Here is a 20,917-nt window from a genome sequence, read left to right as displayed (position 1 = left end):
GTGTGTGTGTGTGTGTGTGTGTGTGTGTGTGTGTGTGTGTGTGTGTGCATACGTGTACTTTAAGCTTTAATAATTTAAAACCTCATTGAGACTTTTGGGATACCATGTATGTGTATATATACATACATATGTGCATACATAAGCATATACATAAATATGTATTCACATTGAAGACCAAGTAAGTCATAGAGCCAGGATTCAAATTTAGGCCTTCCTATTCCAAATCCAGTGCTCTTTCCATATTGATTGCCTGTCAGGCCATAAGCATTTTTAAGTATCTCCTTTTTTCCGGGCATTAATTGTGTTAATTGCTGGGGATAGAAATGGAATCCTCACTGCCCCCAGGCTTACATTCTCTCTGGAGGAGACAACTTGTATGTATATAAGGACATAAAAAGTAGATCGGAGATAGTTTAGGGAAGGAGGGCACTAGAGGGATCAGCAAGAGCTTTAGGTAGAAGATGTTGCCTGAGTTGAGTCATGAAGAAAATAATGGAGATGGGGTAGAGGAGAGTGTGTGTGTACCCCAGGTGTCAGGGACAGCCACTGCCAAAGCTTAGAGACAGAAGATAAGAGTGTGAGCAACAGTAACTGTAGGGTGCAGAAAGGGGAGTGATGTATAATGAGGCTAGAAAGGTAGGTGGGAACCAGCTTCTAAAGGGCTCTAAAAGCTAAAAGGAGGAGGTTATGTTTCTTCCCAGAGGCAATAGGGAGCAGGTGGAGTTTCTTGAGTAGGGGAGTGATAACAGCCTTATCTGTGCTTTAGGACAATTAAAAAGCCAACAGAATAGTTGGGCAAGAGGTACTGAGTTGCCATCCCTGAAAAATCCATTTTCTGTGTAGTTGTAAGTATCAGGTTGACTTTTTGTCATTTATAAGACTGAATAAAACAGACTACAGCATGTATCAGTGGCTTGAGAATTTTGTTGGCATAAGAATACTAATAATAAAATAATCTCAATTTATAACAATAGAGGAATAGTTAAAGAAATTATGGTAGCGATCCAAGATAACTCTGAAGGAATTATGGTGAAAAATTCTATCCATCCCCAGAAAAAGAACTGTGATGGTGTCTGAATGCAGATTGAAGCATACTTTTTTATTTTAACTTTCTTTATTTTTCTTGAGTTTTTTGCGGGGGGCAGGGGTGTCTGTGTTTTCTTTCACAACATGACTTGTGGATATGTTTTGCATGACTACACATGTATAATCTATATCGAATTGCTTGCCTTCTCAGTGGGGGTGGGGAGGAAGGGCAGAAGGGAGAGAATTTGGAACTCAGAGTTTTAAAAACAAATGTTAAAAATTGTTTTTACATGTAACTGGGGAAAAAATACTAAATAATTTAAAAATATAGAAATACTAAGAAATTATGATAGACTACTATAATGAACTTAAGACTGACAAGTATAAAGAATACAGAGAAATCTAGAAGAGCTTTTATAACATCACAAAATGAAAAAAAAGACAAGCTATAGAAGACAGACTGCTTACTAACTAAAATTTATGAGATAAAGTAAATAAGAATAAATAGACAAAAAATCCTGATAAGGGACTTCAGGGGAGTGACTGAAATACTGTTATGTTTTTTGCTCTGAAATTTATTTATTTTCATGTAAATAGTTATTAAGCAAGTTGAGTTATTTGTATTGATGTTTAATATTTAGCGATTTTTTTTTTTGCCAAACGATTAAAAATAACCTCAGTGAATCATAGTATCATACTAGAGATTTAGAGCAGGAAGGTGTTTTTTTTTTTCTTTTTGTGATTAAACATCTTTACAAATATCATGACAAAAAAAAATACGACACATGACTTCCAGTCACAAGGTGTTTAGCCTACATTGTCTCATTTGCTCCTCATGACAGCCTTGCGAATATAGGTAGTATGGTGGTCTCCATGTTTTACAGATGAGAAAATTGAGGCTTAGGCTGAGTGGTCCATTTAAAATAAACACATGATTGAACTCAAATGAGGATTGAGGTTTCCCAGTCAAAATTCTGCCCTCTCAGTGGGTACCACCTTAAGTGTCCCAAGAGCAGTAGGACATCCTTGCTATTCATTTCTTGGCTTCTTCTCATTGCAACATGGTTTTGTGACAGCATTATGAATTGTAAAGCCCAAAAGGTCCTTCTCCCACCCACCCCCAATATGTGGTTTAAATACTTTTGGAATCTTTTACTGCTTTAAGAATTCCTTGACAATCTGTAAATCTGTTCCACTGTTATCTCATATCGCTCTGATTAGTTTTTAAAGCAAAAGGCATCCTGGGTAACTTTAAGGAGAGATCGAGCCCTGCTTTCTTGTTCAACTATTAGGAAATGCAGCTGATCAACCTCTTTTAAAAGTGTAATATTTTATAGCATGTTTGAGCTTACCTATAAAACCTTTCACCTGTTGCCTGTCTCTAAACTGAGCATCCAGTTTGCCTTTGTTGTTTCTGCACCTCCTTCCCCCTTCAGTTTACCTGGCTTTCCCTTTATGTGTTTTTCTTAAACAGTAAACATAGATTTGCTCACCTACTGTTTGCAGAGCACTATGTTAGGTACTAAAGAGAGATACAAAGTTCATATCAGCGGTGCCAAACAAATAGAAACAGAGGCCCCCAATCTGTATGTAAGGATTCCTGTGGGCCACATATTGACTTTAAAATGATACTATCTGTGCTTTATTGTACTTTTATTTATTTTCTTAACTATTTCCCAATTACATTTTAATCTGCTTCAGGCTACACTTGAGAATGTTGTAGGCTGCATGCTGAGCTCATGATGGACAGTGCTGTGGCGGCAGCCTTCTCTACTGCAGAGGAGCACTGCAGGAGAGTAGAGGAACAGAAGGAAGAGATATATAGTGTGCAGCACTCCACTAAACCTCAGGGAAGAGCCCAGCATCTAGCTGGGGCCAGTTCTGTGTTCTCTAAAGTTACTTGGAGCAGACCTAGTCAGCTAAACTGAGAATTTCCCAGCATAGGAGAAAGTTGAGATGCTTTGACATCCAGCCCCCTAGGAAACCACCATCAGAGGGGAAAGAGTCAGAAAGTGAACAAAAGCGAAAGGTTGGGGCGGGGGGGGGGGGGAAGAAGGCTGAAATTACCACAGACATCTGAAAGAAGAAACTTAGAGGCCATGTATATAAGCAGTTAAACAATAGGGAAAACATTAACAACAGAAGGAAATATTGCCTCGATCTAATAAACAAGTTCAAACATCTATGAATAAATACTGCAAAGTAAAGGGAAATGATCCAACACTTGATGAGAGAGGGCCTTATGAGTTTGAGGAGAACAGAACCACAATGCGATGCTCTTGAGTAGTGTAAAAGGAAAAGAGTAACACAAGAATATTCTGCAACTATCAGAAAAATGCAAGAGAATAATGTGTTCTGAAGAGCAGTGGATCTCAGGATACAACTCAGAATGACCTACCTTGCAAATCTGAGCATAAATGGAAAAAAAAAAGATGAACATTTAACAATAAAGAGGCATTTAAAACATTCTTAGAAAGAAAACTAGAACTAAAGGGATCATTTGCTTCTTGAATACCCCGGACAAAAGGAGTGAATGAATGTAGCAGCCAAAGATAGCAACAGCAGCAGAGAGAACAGAAAGGGACTTCTTTTTAAATATACACAAGAGATGGAGGCAGAAGTCAGGTGGAAGTGATGGTGGAAAGGTGGACTTGGGGTGTTATGAACAGAATCTGGTAATACCTTGCCTACAAGTGAATCTGTTTTCTATGAGGCTACATTACAAAATAGGAGGGTGCATGAAAGAGAGAAAGGGGAGCAGAAAGAGGTAGAAAGTAATGTGTGGGTGTGACTTGGGCCAAATCAAAGGCTTGTGCCAGATGGGGGGCAGTGACTCCTGTGGTCTCTCAGGAAGACAAGAACTTCAAAGGGAGTGGGTGAGGAGGAGGGGGGAAGGATTCAAAAAGATGGGGATAAGAGGAAGGTCTTCCTTTGATGGTTGCAAGGGGTTTCACTGGCTCCTATGGGTGATGAGGGATGTTCTGTCAAGGGAGTTGGAACCATTGTTTTGGGTGCAATCTGGGGAATTTGGTGCTTGAAGTGACTACTCATTCTATCTTGGGAGGGGAGAAGTTGAATTCCTGCCTGGGAGCAACTTGGCATTTGGGGGTGGGAAGAGGGATAGGAATGCATGCAGAAATTTTTGCAGTGTAAAAAACAAAAGGTATCAACATTTTATTTTTAAAAAGGAAAGGTAGAGAGGTATCTGGTTATAGAAGACCTTGATTGCCAGGTAAAGGAATTTAAACTCTATTCAGTAGACAGTAGGGAGCCACTGAAAAGTTTTGATCAGAGAATTGATGTGAGGAATCTTTAGTACCATAAAGGAATACTTTTTAAAAATATATTAACATGTTATTATGTAATATATTAATATACTTATATTTTGAATATGTTATATAGTATATATTATAGAAAATAATTATATAAATATGTTTTATGTTAATATTTAATGTAATTTATATATTAAAAAGATAAAAGATAATCCTGTGAGATTTGGGGTCTTTGTAGATCTTTTCCATTCTTCCTTTCATCTACCCTGATTCCTACTATGTCCATGTGCTTTCCTAAGGATGGATGTGCAGCTGCATCTGAGAAAACTACAGTGAAAAGGAAAAGCAACAAGGTAGACAAGTCACCCAACACAGCCTGTTAGCTGCCTATTATGACTTTCCTACGTAATGTATCCTCACGAGGACCATTCAATCTTTTCTTGGCTAATTTCTCCACCTTCTCTGCCATTCATCAGTTAGCCAGTGTCTTGATGTCACTGAAACTTCAGTTTCTCCTGAAGACACCACATCTCTTGGCACCCTCTCCAAAGCTGGTTTCTCCTTCTCTCATACTCCTTGACACACAGCTCCTTGAGGAGCAATGATTGATATACTCCTTCCTCCCCAGTGCCACTTTCAGACTCTTCCTCTACCACCATCACCTCTCCTCCATTAAAGTTCACTCCATCCTGTCCAGATCCTAATTTCCATCATCCATGGACCTCCGGCTTACTCTCCTCCATAATAAGTTCAGTACCGGGGTCTTAGTTTTTTCATCTGTAAACATAGGGTGGGTTTGATGGCCTCTAAGATAACTTTCAGTTCTAAATCTCTGATCCTATCAGTTGGGATGTTCTCCTTATGGAGATATCATAGGTCAAAAGCCTGAGAAGCCTTTATGTTTAACGCCAAACTCAACCAACAAATAATCCTTCCATGCTTTGAGTTTAACTTTTGTTGTTTGGCCGTGAAGTGGGTGTGGCTGGCAGAACCCCAAAGTTATGTACTGTTGAGCTCATTCTAGGATAATCTGAACAGGGAATGGTTTTCTCCTCATAACTCTGGAAGGAGCCCAGGGTCATCTGTCTCATCCCCGGTACCTCCCAACAGGATTGTTGATATGTTATTAAACTTTAGTGCCTTCCTAAACATCTATCCTTAATGCTCTTGTGGTTTAGCTCTTTATTTTTTATTACCCTTTGTTGTCCTAAGTAAGAAAGGAAGCTTAAAGTTATGCAAATGTTAAGGGAAAGTATCAGTCAAGAGGAGTGAGTCTTGGTAATTGTTTTAAAATGAATCTACAGTCATGCATTTCTGTAATGAAAAGGGCAGCTAGGGTAAAGATTGTAAAGAGACCCTTCCAAAGAAGTAAACAAAAACAAAAGAAAAAAATTATAATACATGATGGATCTTCCAGTAGCATCTTTTTATGCAAATACATTACTCAGAAGAAACCACAAGCCAGAGGAGTTCTAAGTTCTAAGATCCATTTTAAGGAAAACCTCCAAAAAAAGAATCTTAATGCCTCTTAGGTCCCATTTGTAACTGTGGAACAGGGGGGTGAATTAGCTCTGGACTCTGGTCAGGGGCATCCATAAGGAGCCTCCAGTTGATCTTGGTATGAGCTTGATTCCTTGTGCCAGCCCACAGTTCAGTTGTTGTTTCCAGGGCTTCCCTACTGTATCATTATCCATTTGGGAGGGGGTGTTTGAGAAGGCTGGGAAAATGAGTCCTCTCTCAGGATCAGGGCCAAATGCAGCCATCTGGTCCCAAAGGAAGAAGCTATGGACCATGAAGGATAAGACAAGCAATCCAATTCAGTGAAAATTTCTTGAACAGAGACCGCACCCCTACCCCCCAAAAATTTTCAACCTTAAGGATCTCTATACTAGAGGATACTACACCTCTACAGAGATACTGTGTACACACTACATAGCAGTTTGTGCAGAGAGACAATACTAACAAATTAGAGTGAGAAGTTGCATCTATGCAGAGCCTTGAAGAAAGCAAAGAATTCTGAGGGGCGAGCTCCTTCCATGTATCCTTTCCACATGGGAAACTTCTGTCACCTGCAGGAATTGAAGTGATAAATGGTACTTAATCTCTGCCCTCCAAAGAAATCATAAGGAAACATATCCTTCGATCTGAGTAAAGAGGTAGAGATGCAGGTTTGTAATATGGTATAAATGATCAGTGTCAGTTACTGGTTTGGTTAAATTTTTTGGTGAGGAGGTTGAAGAGGAAGTTGTAAGGAATGGTTCATTGAAGGAAGGGGTTAAAAGAAAATGACTGGTGTAAAAACAAAAAGCAACTTTTTTTAAAAGGAAGGTAGGGTTGAGATAAATTGTGGATTGACCTGACTTTATAGATGTAAATACAGGTTAAATACCATGCTGAATAGTTCAGATTTTATCATAGAGGTAATTGGGAGTCACGTAATATATTAGGTACTTACTCTGTGTACTGCACAGGGCAGACCCAAATATAAAAGAGCATGTTTTAAAAGGATCTAATGTTCTTTCACAATATTGTTGAGATGTGAGTTTTGCTGAATTGTTCCTCCTCACCTCCCAGCCCCCCTTTTTTATTCTTTATTTATTGCAAAAAAAAATGATTCTTTGGAGAGGGGAGGGAAGGGAAGGGATATATTTTGAAATGAAGGTGATACAAAAAATCAGAAACTTTAAAAAATTAAATGACCAACAAAGAAAACATCAGTGGCAGTAAATACCCCTCATTTGGCAATTACATATTTCCTTGTATTATAGTTATCTTTTTATATATACAGTATTATCTTGCTAGCATCATGATTATCTTTTTATATGTACTAAATATCTTGTCTGTCCAATTTACACTCTAAGCTCTTTGAGGTTAGAGACAAGGGCTTGTGTTCTTTTCCATCCCCCAGGATGTTTGGCATTCTGGTGCTCAATAAATGTTTGTTAACCTAGTAATTGAAAAAGGTGAGTGAGCAGCATTTAAAATAGATCTTTTCTTCCCCCAAGCAGTGAATACAGAAAACCAAGGAAACAGAGGATTGAAAAGAGAACTCTCAGTGTTGTTGATAATTTTCATGTGGATGGGAATCTCTAGTTGAGTCTTGGGAAGTCTCTGTGTTAGAATTTCCTTGTTCCCCATTGTTTTTCCTCTTGCAAATTAGGTGGGCATCTCCAAAACAAAACAGAGAAATAGATACTTACTTGCCTCCTGTTCAGGAAGGTACTAGAATTATGACATTATCAGTTTTAAAAAATAGTCTTGGCAAAGTGCACAGAATAATTGACTTTCTGATAAGTGCAGAGGTCAAATGTTAGACTTTTAATTTAGCCAAAAACCAATTACATTTCCATAGTTTTTTTTTTTCATTCAACATCCCCCAGAAGAGAATCTGATTCCTTTTCATCATTTTCATGTTATAAATATGAATCAGTTGGGTTTAGCTGTGGCCCAGGAGTAATATACCTGGGTGCCCAAATGGTCACAAGTCAAATCAAATAGTACATTCAAACTGGTGAAACAGTCACCTAAGCCAGAAAATGCAGCCATCGATTGGTTCTTTATTCAGTGTCTACACAGTACATGGGCTTTATCATTTCCTTAGTATCTACTACATTACCTGAGACTATCTTTTTGAAAGGTATTAATATATCCTGGTTATCAATGGTAATGAAAATAGGACACGGTATCACATGGATAAAAGCCCACATGAAATCCTAAACAGATGCCATAGTTTCCATCTCCCTTCATATCAACCTTTTTTGGGGGGGAGGGCGGAAGGGAGTGCGGAACTCAACACTTAGCAACATTGATTGGTTTGACTCCTTACACTTCCACCCTCCTTCCTTCTGGAAGTTCCCACATTGTTCAAAATTCCAAGAGAGTAAAGTTGCTATATGATTGATTTCCTAGCCCCAGAACAGTTGATAGTTGCCCATCTGTGAGTAATACCCCATATTAATTGTCTTTATGCTGCTGTACTATTCTGTGGCCCCAGTGTGCTAGGCCCATTTATTAAAAATTGTAAACAGGAAATGGTTTTCTGGCTAACATGGACTGTGGCTCAGAGAAGAGCCATTTCTATTCAGAAGCAAGTCGGCGGTGGAGGGGGTGGGGGGACACCAACCAAGTAGGGCCAAGGTTTCGTGGACACACAGTGTTCTGAAATGAGGTCAGAAGATGCCGTCGATGTGTTGTACGTATAGGAGGGCATGAAACCAATCTGAGGAATGTTGCTTTAGCAGAAGAGTGCACAACTGACTTTATTAAAGGAAGCTCCCATAAGCTGGTAAACAGTTGCTCTGCAGGGCAAAGGTATGTGTTTATCCTCTAAGGAATCACAACAGGTATGACTTGGAAGGACCCATTTTTAATTTGCAGATTCAGCACTGACATCTTATTCCCAGATTTCAGTGTTCTTGCTTGTCCTTTCTCCTGTAGCACTCCCTGCCTTTCTTCCCACCCCTCTCAGTCTTGTATTAATGCCTCACGATCCTGTTTATCGTTCCCCTGTGTGTTGTTGATAAATGTTCTGGTTATGTTTTACAGCCCCCCCGAATCCAAGCCCAACTTCACCCCTCTCACCGTCCTGGCCCATGTTCTCAGCGCCATCCAGTCCTATGCCCACCTCATCTACGTCCAGTGACTCATCCCCCATCAGGTCTGTTGCAGGGTTTGTTTGATTTCGTGTTGCTACTGCTGTATATTTTCATTTGCTTTGTCCTGCTTTCACTTGTTATTTTGGCTCCTGCGCAGGTTTGGTCCCTGCAGCCCAAACCTGGACTTGCTTACCATGAGGCCCAAAGTATAAATAGGATCTCAGTAGGCTTCAGGACAAATTATTAGATGTTCAACCTCTTATCAGCTCAGTAAATGGATGTCTGTATAGTGTACCTAATTTTTGAGGATGACATTTTGTAAGATTTGACCCCTTTCTCATAGTACTACTGTCAAAAACAAAAATCCTATGCTTGAAGGAATAATTAACCAAAGCCAGTGGGTAATTTCTCATGTAAATTCCCCTGTACTATTTGTGGTATAGTGAAATTTGAAGACAGGGCTCTGAAATGGAATCTCCTAGGTAAAGTTCCTTTATTGGTCATTAACTAACTCTAATAGGCCCTCAGAGCTTTAAAACAGGAATAACTTTGAACCACACCTTCCACTTTTACTGTCTCCATCTCTTGTTAGGAGCAAGCAGTGTTTATTCTCCATTCCCCAGTTAGGGTTATGGGTATTGACACATGGATCAATGAAGATTAAACAATACCACTGCCCCTAAGGAGCTTATAATCTAATGGAGTAGACATAAATAGATTTAAGAAGGGCTTAGGACAAATTAATGGATAATAAATGCTTGACAAGTTATTAATGAGGAATTAGCCATATCTGAGACTTGCCCTCGATAGTTGAAAGTGGCATTGTACAAGACAAAGACCCCATTTCCCTAAATGTCACCAGCAGAAAACACTAAATTAGACAGACAACTGGTAACAAAATACATTGGGTCCAGGGCTAATACCTCCCCACCAGTGCTTTTGGTGCCCTGGATGGCTTCATTTCCATTAAGCATCATGTGTCATGCTTATCTGTAGTTTGTTGTGCCTCTTTCCATTGGTGAGCAGAATGAGCTGTTTTCTCTCCCTGAGGGCGATGACCTTATCACAGTTCTTCCTTCATTTTTGACTTCCAGATATAAGTTTTATGATCCACTTCACCTGGGCCCTTCAGAGGGAAGGCACTTTCTCAACCTAGGAATAAGGCAAAGGCTACAGACTGTTCTGGCTGCCTTTGACTGTCTTTTGTGTGCCCGATGTCACACCGTTATTAACTGGCAGAGCTACAACTCAAGTCTTCTGACCACAAGTCCAGAACTCTTGACCGTACTTTACTACTGTTTAATATTTAGTCTCCAGTTCCTTATCTTTTGATTCTTTTTTTTTTGTTGTTTGTTTGTTGGTTTTCATTTGTTGAGCCTAGGTAAAAAGCCCAAATATAGCCTTAATGAAAACAGCTCAAGCACATGTTCCCACAAAAAGGAAGTCATATCAAGGAATATGGTTGACCAACTATATTATATATGTGTTATCATATATACATACACATATGCTGCTATTTCGTTATATTCTCACAGTAGTCACATGAGATTAATAGACTGGCACTCTTCCTAGCTTACAGATGGGAAACTGAGGCACACAGATCAAGTGACATATTCTGAATTAATTAATTAGAGCCAGGACTAGAACCTAGCTTCTCATTCTTAGTCTAGCATTCTTTCTTCTAAACCAGGGCTTCTTAACCAGGGGCCCTCAAATTTGTTTTTTAAAAAATATTTAATAGTAAATAAATAATTAGTATTAATGAAATATTTAATATTCAACTATATTTCAGTTCAGCTTAATCCTTTTCAATCTTATATATTTACTTTTATACATTTAAATACATTCTGAGAATGGGTCCATAGGCTTCACTAAACTACCCAAGCAGCCTGTAACATTCAAAAAGATTAAGAATTCCTGTTTTAAACTGCACCACCTCAGCTTTAGGGTTAGCTGCAAATCTTGGCTTTTGAGACTAGCTTGACCCTCTATCTCTAAATCCAGGTGCAGAAGGATAGAGATTCTTTGTTATATGTTTTTTTTCTTAAGGTTCTTCCCCTCACCCCACAGTGATGGTGTAAAGATTAAGCTATCAGAGTCTCTTATTGCCCAAGTCATTTCCTAGAAATAAATTATGGACCCTAGGAAACACCTTTATCAATACCCTGTGGCCCTGGGGTGTGGCAATGTCTATTACCTTAACTAATATCTTTCCACCTGTTAAGACAATGTGAAACACATAACTTTTAGAAGGCAGATTGACTTACTCAAAATGGCATTGAACTTGGGAATCATCAGACTTGGGTTCACCTATAGCCTCTGCAATTTATTAGATGAATTTTCATAGACTAGTCACAACCTGGTTGAGCTTCCATTTCCTCATCTCTAAAATGGGAGGTCATGTGTACTTCTCAGCTCTATTAGGATGAAAGTAACTTGTAAACCATAAGTTGCTATATAAATATGAAGTGATAATGGTATTTTAGAAATACTACTTGAGAAATTTGCCTTCTAGAGGCCTAAATAACTTGGGCATTGGAAAAATCTGGTTCCTGAATTTTGATAAAGGAGCATATAGTGGAAAGTTAGCTTCTAGATGAAAGGTGCTGACAGATTGAAGGTAATTATGCCATTCAGCAGAAATAACAAAATTATGGATATTAGCATATGTGTGTCTCTCCTCACACATCCCCTGACATTGAGCACGGCCTTTATAATGATTTAGAATCCTAGACTTTTCATTCCCTTTTCCCCTTAATTCAGTTCTACCCGAAGATAATGTTAGAGGGTTAGAAGAATGCTGGTGGTAGTATTTTTAACCCAGCAGGATATTGGCAGTGGAAGGGGAAGAACTGCCTTTTGCTCAGTAGTGACCTCTCTGGCCAATACTGGAGTAGCACCCTGAGCAGGCGGCTGCTCCAGAAATAACTGTGAAGCTGCCATTTTGAAACACCCAAGGAAGAAACTGGAAATGCAGTGAGTGTGGCTGATGCAAGTCTGTGTGGCCCTGCACTGTTGAAAATGTGTGATATCTTGGGACAATCAGTTATTCAGTGGGTCACAAATGAATAGAATCCCTCTTTGCTATTGCCGAATACAGCCAAAAGGTGGTGACATCTGCCTGTTCTTCATTTCCTGTAGGGCCTACCAAAAAAACCTGGAAGTTCAGATTTCTTTCCCTGGAGGGAACCCTTAAAAAAAAAAAAGTAGTAATTCCATGAATTTCTTTCAGCATGGTCTATCTTATTTCTCCCTCCTCCCACCTGTTTTGGTGTTTATTGTTGCATAAACAGTTCTTCTGAACATCTGAAAGATAACTACTTAGAGTAGCCCAGTAAAGAGATAATTAACCTGAGCAGAGTTCACCTCCATCCTCTCCTATCCCCTAAGAACCTGTAGATGCCCTATTCAACCCTTGCACAACACAAGGGTTACTTGGAGGCCTTGACAGAAGGACCAAGTCAATCTATCACACAACCCTGACCCAGACCAATGGATGCCTGGCAAGGGAAAAGTGTATCATCATTCTGCAAGCCTTGCAAGGGCATACAGGGGAAACTCCATTGAGTGCTTTCCTGGCCTCTTGCCATACTCAGAGGCAAAAATTAAAAATGAACCAGCAGAACCTAAGCTAGTTCACGTCCTTGAAGCCCCAGCAGACCTGTAAAGGGCACTGTTACAGGAGCAGTGGAGATAGCCCTGTGTTGTTAGTGCCATGCCCACATCTGTTGAGATGTCACTGTGGGGTAAAATAGAAGAGGGAGGGAGGGGGCATGAAGGGCAAGAAATCAAAGCCCAAACCTTGAATGTGACCTCAGATGACTGGATTTTTCCATATGGGTAAGAACCTGCTTGGGGGTAAGAAAAAGAAGTGGGAATGAAGAGAGATGGCCCCTAATCTCTGGTTAGGGTGGCCAGTTTTTAAAGAATTAAAGAATCTTCCCTGGGGCATAGGAGCCAGCCTTTTCCAAAGCCACTCTGATATTCCCTTCACCTTCATATACTTACAGTAGCATTGAGGTGGGTGGGTGTGGGTGGGTGGGAGCGGGTGGGAGTGGGTGGGGTAGAGGATGGGGAGGAACCCATGAGGAAGAGGCCTTTTAGGGAGCTTGTCAACTATTCCCTTTAGATACCCAGGAGGGAAAAAAACAGGACCCTTGTATGGTCTATTAAGAGCCTAATAAATGCTTATTGATTGATCTAACCTCCCTGCTCCCCAAGACTCCTTTCTACCCAGAAAGCACAAGGTAACTGTTCTTTTGCCACATTTTTTAAAAAAACCACTGATAGACTATCATTTCTTTTTCATCACCATCTTTCTCACTTGGATATCCCTGACTTTCTACTTTCCAGATTCCAACAACCACCCTCCTCCCCCAGTGATTTTCTTTACCTGTCATTTTTTTTTTTCAATTACTGTTTTAAAATTTGGCTAATAAGTAACTTCTTTGAAAGTACCCAGTCTATGAAAATGCAGTCCCTCCCTTGGTATTCCTTCACTACTTCACTTTCCTCCATCTCTTTTTTCCCACTTGCTCTGTTCCTCCCTTTCCCCCAGGGCAGGGCGCCAGATTGAGAACCTGGTATTTAAGGCATTGGCCAACCTGGGAGGATTCTCTGTGCTTTCCTCTCAACTACACACTGCGCCTTGTTGTCAGTCACATACTTTCCCCACCTCCTTGGCAGTTTCATTCTTTGCTATTTCAGCAGTTTTCACAACCAGATTGCCCAGTCTGCCCTATAAAATTTGTTCTCCCCCACCATCACCACCACCACCACCACCACCACCACTACAACTTTAAAAAAAAAAAGGTGCAATTTATTTCTCCCTGGGAATTTGTACATTTATGCATTTAGCCCTGAGCTGTCAGGCGCAGCCCTGGTTTAGATCACAGGGTATAGTTAACCCCTTGTCTCATAAATCTTTTGCTTTTTCTAAATGATACTCAGGGAGAGTTCTCTTCAAGTTGATGCTTGTGAATTTTTTTAAGGGTTTCCCTTCCTGTCTGCCCTAAGCCCCATCCCATTTTCATTCTCTCCTGGATGCTGAAACACTCAAGAGGACAACAGTAAACTGTGTGTGCTGGCAGCAAAATTGGGACAGCCATCTGCTCTGAGCATCCAGCTTTTTCATATTTTTTTTTAACCTTGTCAATTCACAAGGCCCAGGAATTTTAGATAACTGGCCCTACGACAGTTTCCACCCCACACCCCACACCCCACACCTCTTTCATTCAGGTCTCTTCCTTGGGAAAGGAAGAAATATAGCCACAGTTATCCCTAAAGTGTCCCTCCCCTGCCTAAGTACTGTTTCTCTAGGGCTGTCCATGATCAGTTCAAGCTGACTTCTGCCACTGAAAACCAAAACAAGTGTTACATTGGGTCCTAGATTCAGTTTATCCACCTGCAGGCACAAGGTAGTACACATGAACATGAATATCAATATGGAAACCCTCAAGTAGATAAGTGGAAAATACATCCCAGCCCTCTGCTCCTTCTGTAATATAGGTTTGAGTTGTCACCAGTACTATCTCTTTCCATAATGAGCTCCCAGAACAGATTTGGCAATTAAAGGACCAATTCTTGTAAGGAAGATGACATCTTCTGTATGTGTCACTTACCCAACTGACCCCAAATAATTAATTCTCCTCACCCTCCCAGAAGGAATCTCTTAGATCAGTCAGGAAGCATCATTTGGGTACTATTTTAATGCCCTACAACAGAAATTTGAGAAAGGCCTAAAGGAATTGGTATGTATCCCCAAAGTACTTGGCCTTGGGAGACAGTTATTGAATACACATCTTTAATCACAAGCACCACAAAAGCATGTGCATGGGGGCAGTGCCCTTTGGTATCTTTTTTTCTCCAGCAGGTCTTAAACTCCTCCCAATAAGTTGTTTGGTTTTTTTTTTAAATAACGTATGAGAGGGCCCACATCAACCTGGGTGTCCTAAGTGAAGACCTGGATTTTCTGGAATTTCTTCTTTCTGACTCACAAGACATTCCCCAATTTCAACAACAACCTCTCCTGATGATACCCTGCAGTAGAGCCTGTTAAAGCTTCCCAGACCCAGCCTTCCCACTCCCAAGATTACCTTCAGGTGCTCCCATTCTGAAGTTCTTGTAGGGCCAGGCCCATTTGACACTCTTCCGTATTTGTTTCTCAGAATAAGCTTCAGTGTGGCACAGGGTGACCCTAGAGGAAGAATGGCATCTCAGAAAGTCTTGCCTTTGTCTGAATATTTCTCATTTTTCTTCTCTGAACCGTGAAATTTTTCCATCTCATGTCCTGACACCTGGTAGTTTTCTGATGTCTTCCAATGGGAAAGAGATGGAGAGAAGTAGGTGACTTAACAAGAAAAGAGGGCAGAGGTGTAATCTTGGGTTTATAGCTCTCTATTGGTTTTTGTTTGTTTGTTTCACTTTGGGATTTTGTTTTGTATGTGGAGACCCACTAAATAAACTCGTGTTTTCACAGCTCACCATCCCGAAAAGCAAAAGCCTTGTATGCTTGCAAGGCTGAACATGACTCAGAGCTCTCGTTCACAGCAGGCACTGTCTTCGATAATGGTGAGTGTTTCATTCCTCCACAGGAATGGGGGGGGAACCCTATACACCCATTTTAGAGGCTCCACATGAATGGTCAGAAATATATAAAGAAAGTGGTTGAGTCCCACTTGTATTTTTTCTCACTACATGACGTAACATTTGTGGGCAGGGTGATTCGGTGTGAAGTACGGAGTCAAAAAAAACCATCACCAGCTAGTGGATGGGGCCATCCTCCCCCTTTCCCTCCCCATTTCTGAAAGCACGGAGACAGGAGGTTGGAAAGAAAGAGATGGAGACAAGGGAAGTGAATGACCGAGATCAGGGCAGTGGTTAGAAGCACAGGATGGCATGTCTGGGGCCAGGAGTTTCACCATTTGCTGAAGTGACCTGGGACTAGTCAGGTCCTCCCTTGCATCTCAGGTTCAAGGTTGTACCGTCTTCACAAAACAGGTAGGGCAAATTCTCAGCATGCCAGGGCGCTAAGTAGAGGTCCAGGAGCAACAGAATCCAGGAGCAGTTACCCACTGGCCCCTTCTTTAGCCCCAGGAAAAGTTGCAGGTTCCCTAAAGTGGGGGAAGGGAATAAGTATCTATGTAGTGTTTACTATGGGCAAGGCACTGTGTGCCAAATGCTTTTTACAAATATTATTTCATTTGGTCTTCACGACAACCCTGGGATGTAGGTGCTGATATTATCTCCATTTTACATTTAAGGAAATTTAGGTAGATGGAGGTAAAGTGACTTGTCCAGGGACATAACCATTAATAAGTGTCTGAAGCCAGATTTGAATTCAGTCCCCCTGACTCCAGGTCAGCACTCTATCCACTATCCCTCCTGTCTTCCTTCAAGACCCAGCTAAAATCTCCCCTTCTACATGAAACCTTTCCTGCTTCCACTTAATGCCAGTGCCTATACTCTGTTGGCTATCTCCATTTTATCCTGTCTCTTGTCTGTATGTAGTTGTTTGCTTGTTATCTCTCCCATTAGACTGTGAGGCCCCCAAGAACAAAGACTGTCTTTTGCCTTTCTTTGTATCCATAGCACCTAGCATAGAGTAGGTGCCTAGTAAATGCTTATTGAATAATTAATAGGACCCTGTCCTGGGGCAGCTAGGTGGTGCAGTGGATAAAGCACCTGCCCTGGAGTCAGGAGGATCTGAGTTAAAATCTAGCCTCTGACACTTGACACTTAGTAGCTATGTGACCCTGGGCAAGTCACTTAACCCTGATTGCCTTGCAAAGGGGGAAAAAAAATAGGGCCCTGTCCTGACTCTGACTGCTACTCCATCTGCCCCAGCCACTAAAAGACAAGCCTACCTTCAGAAAGTCAAATATAAACGTAAGTTGCTAAAAGACAGCAGGTAAAAATGAGTGCTGGTTAGAGCCTAGCCCTGGGGGACTTCCAGGAAAAGATTGAATCAGTTTTGATCTGAGTCCTGCCTTTCTGGACTAGCTCAAAAGGTAATGTAGCTTTTAGACTGACTTGGGCTGCCCAGCTTTGTGACTCATAGCCTTCCTTAGGGCTCACTCTGTGTCTGTTCCCCTTTCAGGTGATGCCCAGCCTAGGGTCCCCCCACATTTCTTTGGTTTGGTGCCTCTATTTTTAAAGAACACAAAATAAAGTCACAAAACTCAGCAAAGCAATCCCCCTCTCAGAACCAGTCTGGCCCTTCAGCAGAGGCTTTTCTGGCCCTGACAGACAGGTTCTCTGGGGATTTTGAAGCCTCTCCAAGTGCGGGCTGTCTGAAGCTGTTCAATTGATGAGTGTTACCATGTTAGCTCCAGAAAGGGGCCTGATAACATGAAGTGACCTTCAGGACAAATGAACTCAAAAGTCAAATTGTACAGGGTCACCAGGCTTTCTGCATATGAAGCACACATAGAGGAAGGAGAAGACAGGGCCTCCGCCTATAGATTAACAGCGAGATTGAAGAGATTGCACTATTTACAAGTAAATTCAGAGTTTAAAGGTCCATTTACTCCAAGTCATAGCACCCAAGGGCAAGGGGCCCTGCCAGGGCCAACTTGCTTTTTTACTACAGTAAAACAAAGTGACACTAATACTCAGGGTTGTATCATCAAGCCCACACAGATGGGGGAGTGTTCATGTATCTTAATGTTATTTTATTTTCTTAAATGTAAATGTATTCCAACCATGGACTGCATAAACAAGTTATTTGGGCAAAAATGTTTACACTGGAGATTGAGGGATCCCCTTCCCCCCCCACACACACACTCCATCACAGTCAGAATGCTGCACCCTGTCTGCCAGTCCTGTGTCCTGGGCATTGTCCTTCAGCAGTGGCAGAACAATAGCATATCTTATGATGGAAAAGACAGAGGAGAGGGCTGTTTTAGCTCATCACAAACCTTATCCAGGAAGCCTACCAGCTGCCAGATTAAAGGTAGAGTTCATCAGCAAGCTTCATTCAACCATCAGAGGCAGCGAAGCTTACTAATTCCTCAAGGAGGCAAAGGGATAAAGTAAACAGACTTCCAAGAATAAACTTCTCCTGTTGGCTAAGCTGCAGTAGAAAAGGCACTGATAAGATACGAATCTATCTTTCAAATCAATCTAACTGCTTCCGTTGAATTCTGTCACTTCACCTGCCCCCACCCCCTAGAATCATAGAATTTTAGAACTGGAAGTTCTTACAGGTGAAGAAGCCTGGGCTCGGAGAATTAAATGACTTGTCCTTGGTCACAGAGCTAATAAGTGTCAGAGCCAAGTTTCAGACTCAGTTCTACTGAATCCAAGTCCAGTGGTCTTTCCACCATACTACACTAGAGAGATCAGGCATCAAAACGAAGGGAATGTATTCATTTGTTGAGCAGGGAGGGTCTTTTTCCTTAAACCAGGCTAAATCAATTTGTTGCTAAAAATAATAAGTACTGGTTAGGTTAGATTCTATAAGTAGATTAAAATCAGCTGGAAATAATCCCTCTTTCCTTGAATCTCTCAAGCCACTCTGTTTGACCTGTCCTATATACTTAATCATTTTTAACCTAATATTATACTTATTTGTGTACATCTCCTCATTCTTTCCCCTATTTCTCTTCTCCCCACCCCCTATAGTCCCCTCCCCTACACGTACACCTGATTGTGAACTCTTTGAGGGTAAGGACTGGGTCAGTTTTCATCTTAAGAAAATTCCCCAATGGCAAGTTTCAATTTTACATGCTTAGGTGGTTTCCTTCCTAAAACCAAATAAACAGAATGAATTAGGTAGAAAAAGAGGGAGTGAAAATCTGAGGGGAAAGTCTGTGATTTCGCAATAATTACTCTAAAAGGCTTTGGATTCCAGGGTGCCTGGCTTTTGAACTTTGTTCGGGGAGGGAGTAGATGGGCAATACTCAGAAACTAACTATAGTGTTAGCCTTTGCAAATCTACTAGGAAACTGTCCACTTCACCAAGTGCACCTCAGATGATAACTGGAAAGAGAAATGATCTGCTTTCTTGGGAACGTTATTCATCTTTAAGCAATATGGTTAGTGATACCTGGAAAAAAATCATGTGGCATTCAATAAAATTAGGTTCTTGGGATACTTTTATCAAGACCTGAGATCAGCAGGATGCATTGACTCCCTCAGTGTAAAATAACAGCAAGAAATAGCTGCACCCATTTTTTCCCCCATGGCAGAAAGCCATCCTCACTCAGCAGGAGCCATTGATTGCCTGAGCACTGTGACTTAGATAGTATACTATCTCAGGATGTAGAGTCAGGATCATTCAGCCTGCCAGAGTTCCTGCTGCCATGCCAGCTGGTGCCCCTTTGCCTATGGGACATCCAGTAATGATGACTCTTCAATTAGGGAAAGCATTGTGATATGGGGAGGAGGGGGAAGGAAGGGAATATTTATTCCCATATAGCGTCTATTATGTGCCAAACACTGTACCAAGCACTTTTTAAAAAATTATCTCATTTGACCTCACAGAAACCCTTCATGGGCAATGAAATCATTTTTTACAGCTGAGGAAACTCAGGCAGACAGGTTAAGTGACTTGCCCAGGGTCTCACAGATGCTAAGTCTCTGAGGCCAGCTTTGAACTTAGGTCTTCCTGCCTCCAAGGCCGGTGTTTTCTGTCCACTATGCTACCAGCTGCCTTGACGGGCATGTTGTGGAAGGAACGCTAGTCTTGGAGTCTGAAGACCTGAGTTCAAATCCTGGCTTGGATACTCATTCACCATATGTGTGTAGGCAAGTCACTCGACCTTTGAGCCTCAGTTTCACCATCTGTAAAATGACACTTTTTGTTGTTCAATCAGTTAGTCGTGTGTGACTCTTCGTTTGGAACATTTTGCCATTTCCTTCTCCAGAGGATTAAGGCAAACAGGTTAAGTGACTTGCCCAGGATCACATAACTAGTAAGTGTCTGAGGCTGGATTTGAACTCAGGTCTCCCGGACTTCAGGCCCAGCACTCTGTCTACTGAGCAGCCACCTAGCTGCCTCCAAAAATGACATTCAGGGTAGTTTGGGAAAAAAGTTGCTTTGTGAAACTATAAAATGGCCCATCAGTGCTTGGGGTGACTTGCATGGTTTGCAAGAACATTGACATTGCTGGGATCATGGCTTGCTTTGAGTTTTCCTACTTTAAGGCCCCTGAACTTGAACAGATTTGGAGGGAAAGTGGAAGATAGAAGGGCTTGGCTTGCTATGCTAAAATGAGCTCTTGTTTTGAAAAGTTTGTAGATTTAGAATTGGAAAGGACCTTGAAGATCATCAGGCACAAAGCCTTCATTTTAATCAGGCCCAGAGAGGTTGAGTGATTTGCCTGAGGTCACACAGGTAGTAAGAGTCAGATTGAGGACCCAAAGCCAAGTCCTCTGATTCTAAATTCATTGTTCTTTCTACGATAGTGAAAGGTGCCATCTTATTTAGCTTATTCTTTCAGGGTGGGAGAAGCCAGGAAGAAAATCTGCATGACACCTTTTCCCACATAGTAAGCACCCAACGGCTACTTGTCGAATTTAGTCGAATGTATACATCGATGCTTGGTGTTTGTTTGGGAGTATGGCAAGAGTTGTTGTCAGGGAAAAACCTGGTGTCACCGGTAGCCTTCTACATTCATTGTGTGTCTGCTGTGCTGGAGAGCTGCCCAAGGTTATCCCTACAACACCTCATGTGCATAAATAGAATCCTCCCTCCCTCAGAAGTCATTTCAATTTGTTAAGTGTTTACTGGGTATCTATGAGGTGTAAAGCTTAGAAACAATGGACTCTCCTGTTTGTACATTGTGTGCTTCATCCAAACTGTTCGCAGATCTCACCCTGCCTTCTCCCCCCTCCATGTTTTCTTGCTCACTGCCCTCCATCGCCCCCTCTTCCAGACCCTACAGTCTCAATCTACCAATTTTAATCCTTCCATTTCAGTCTTGCTTTGTGAAAATGTAAAATGCCCACCAGTACTTGGGTGACTTAGGTTCACAGATTAGAGCTTTTTCCATCTTTGTGGTTGGCAAGAATATTAACTTT

At 41.2% G+C, this 20,917-nt stretch overlaps 1 protein-coding gene across 1 annotated transcript in view; it reads left to right on the top strand.

Moving 5' to 3' along the window:
• The window catches only part of ARHGAP26 (Rho GTPase activating protein 26), a 516,697-nt gene that overhangs the window by 479,563 nt on the left and 16,217 nt on the right, over window positions 1-20,917 (top strand). Inside the window, exons 21-22 of the mRNA XM_027841739.1 lie at window positions 8,844-8,955; window positions 15,372-15,463. Of these exons, the coding sequence (XP_027697540.1) occupies window positions 8,844-8,955; window positions 15,372-15,463 (204 nt within the window). The remainder of the gene's footprint in view (window positions 1-8,843; window positions 8,956-15,371; window positions 15,464-20,917) is intronic.

Source organism: Vombatus ursinus, unplaced genomic scaffold (assembly GCF_900497805.2).
Source record: "Vombatus ursinus unplaced genomic scaffold, bare-nosed wombat genome assembly UNPS02014863.1, whole genome shotgun sequence".
In the NCBI taxonomy this organism is placed as follows: Eukaryota; Metazoa; Chordata; class Mammalia; order Diprotodontia; family Vombatidae; genus Vombatus; species Vombatus ursinus.
This window is presented reverse-complemented; position numbering and strand designations above follow the sequence as displayed.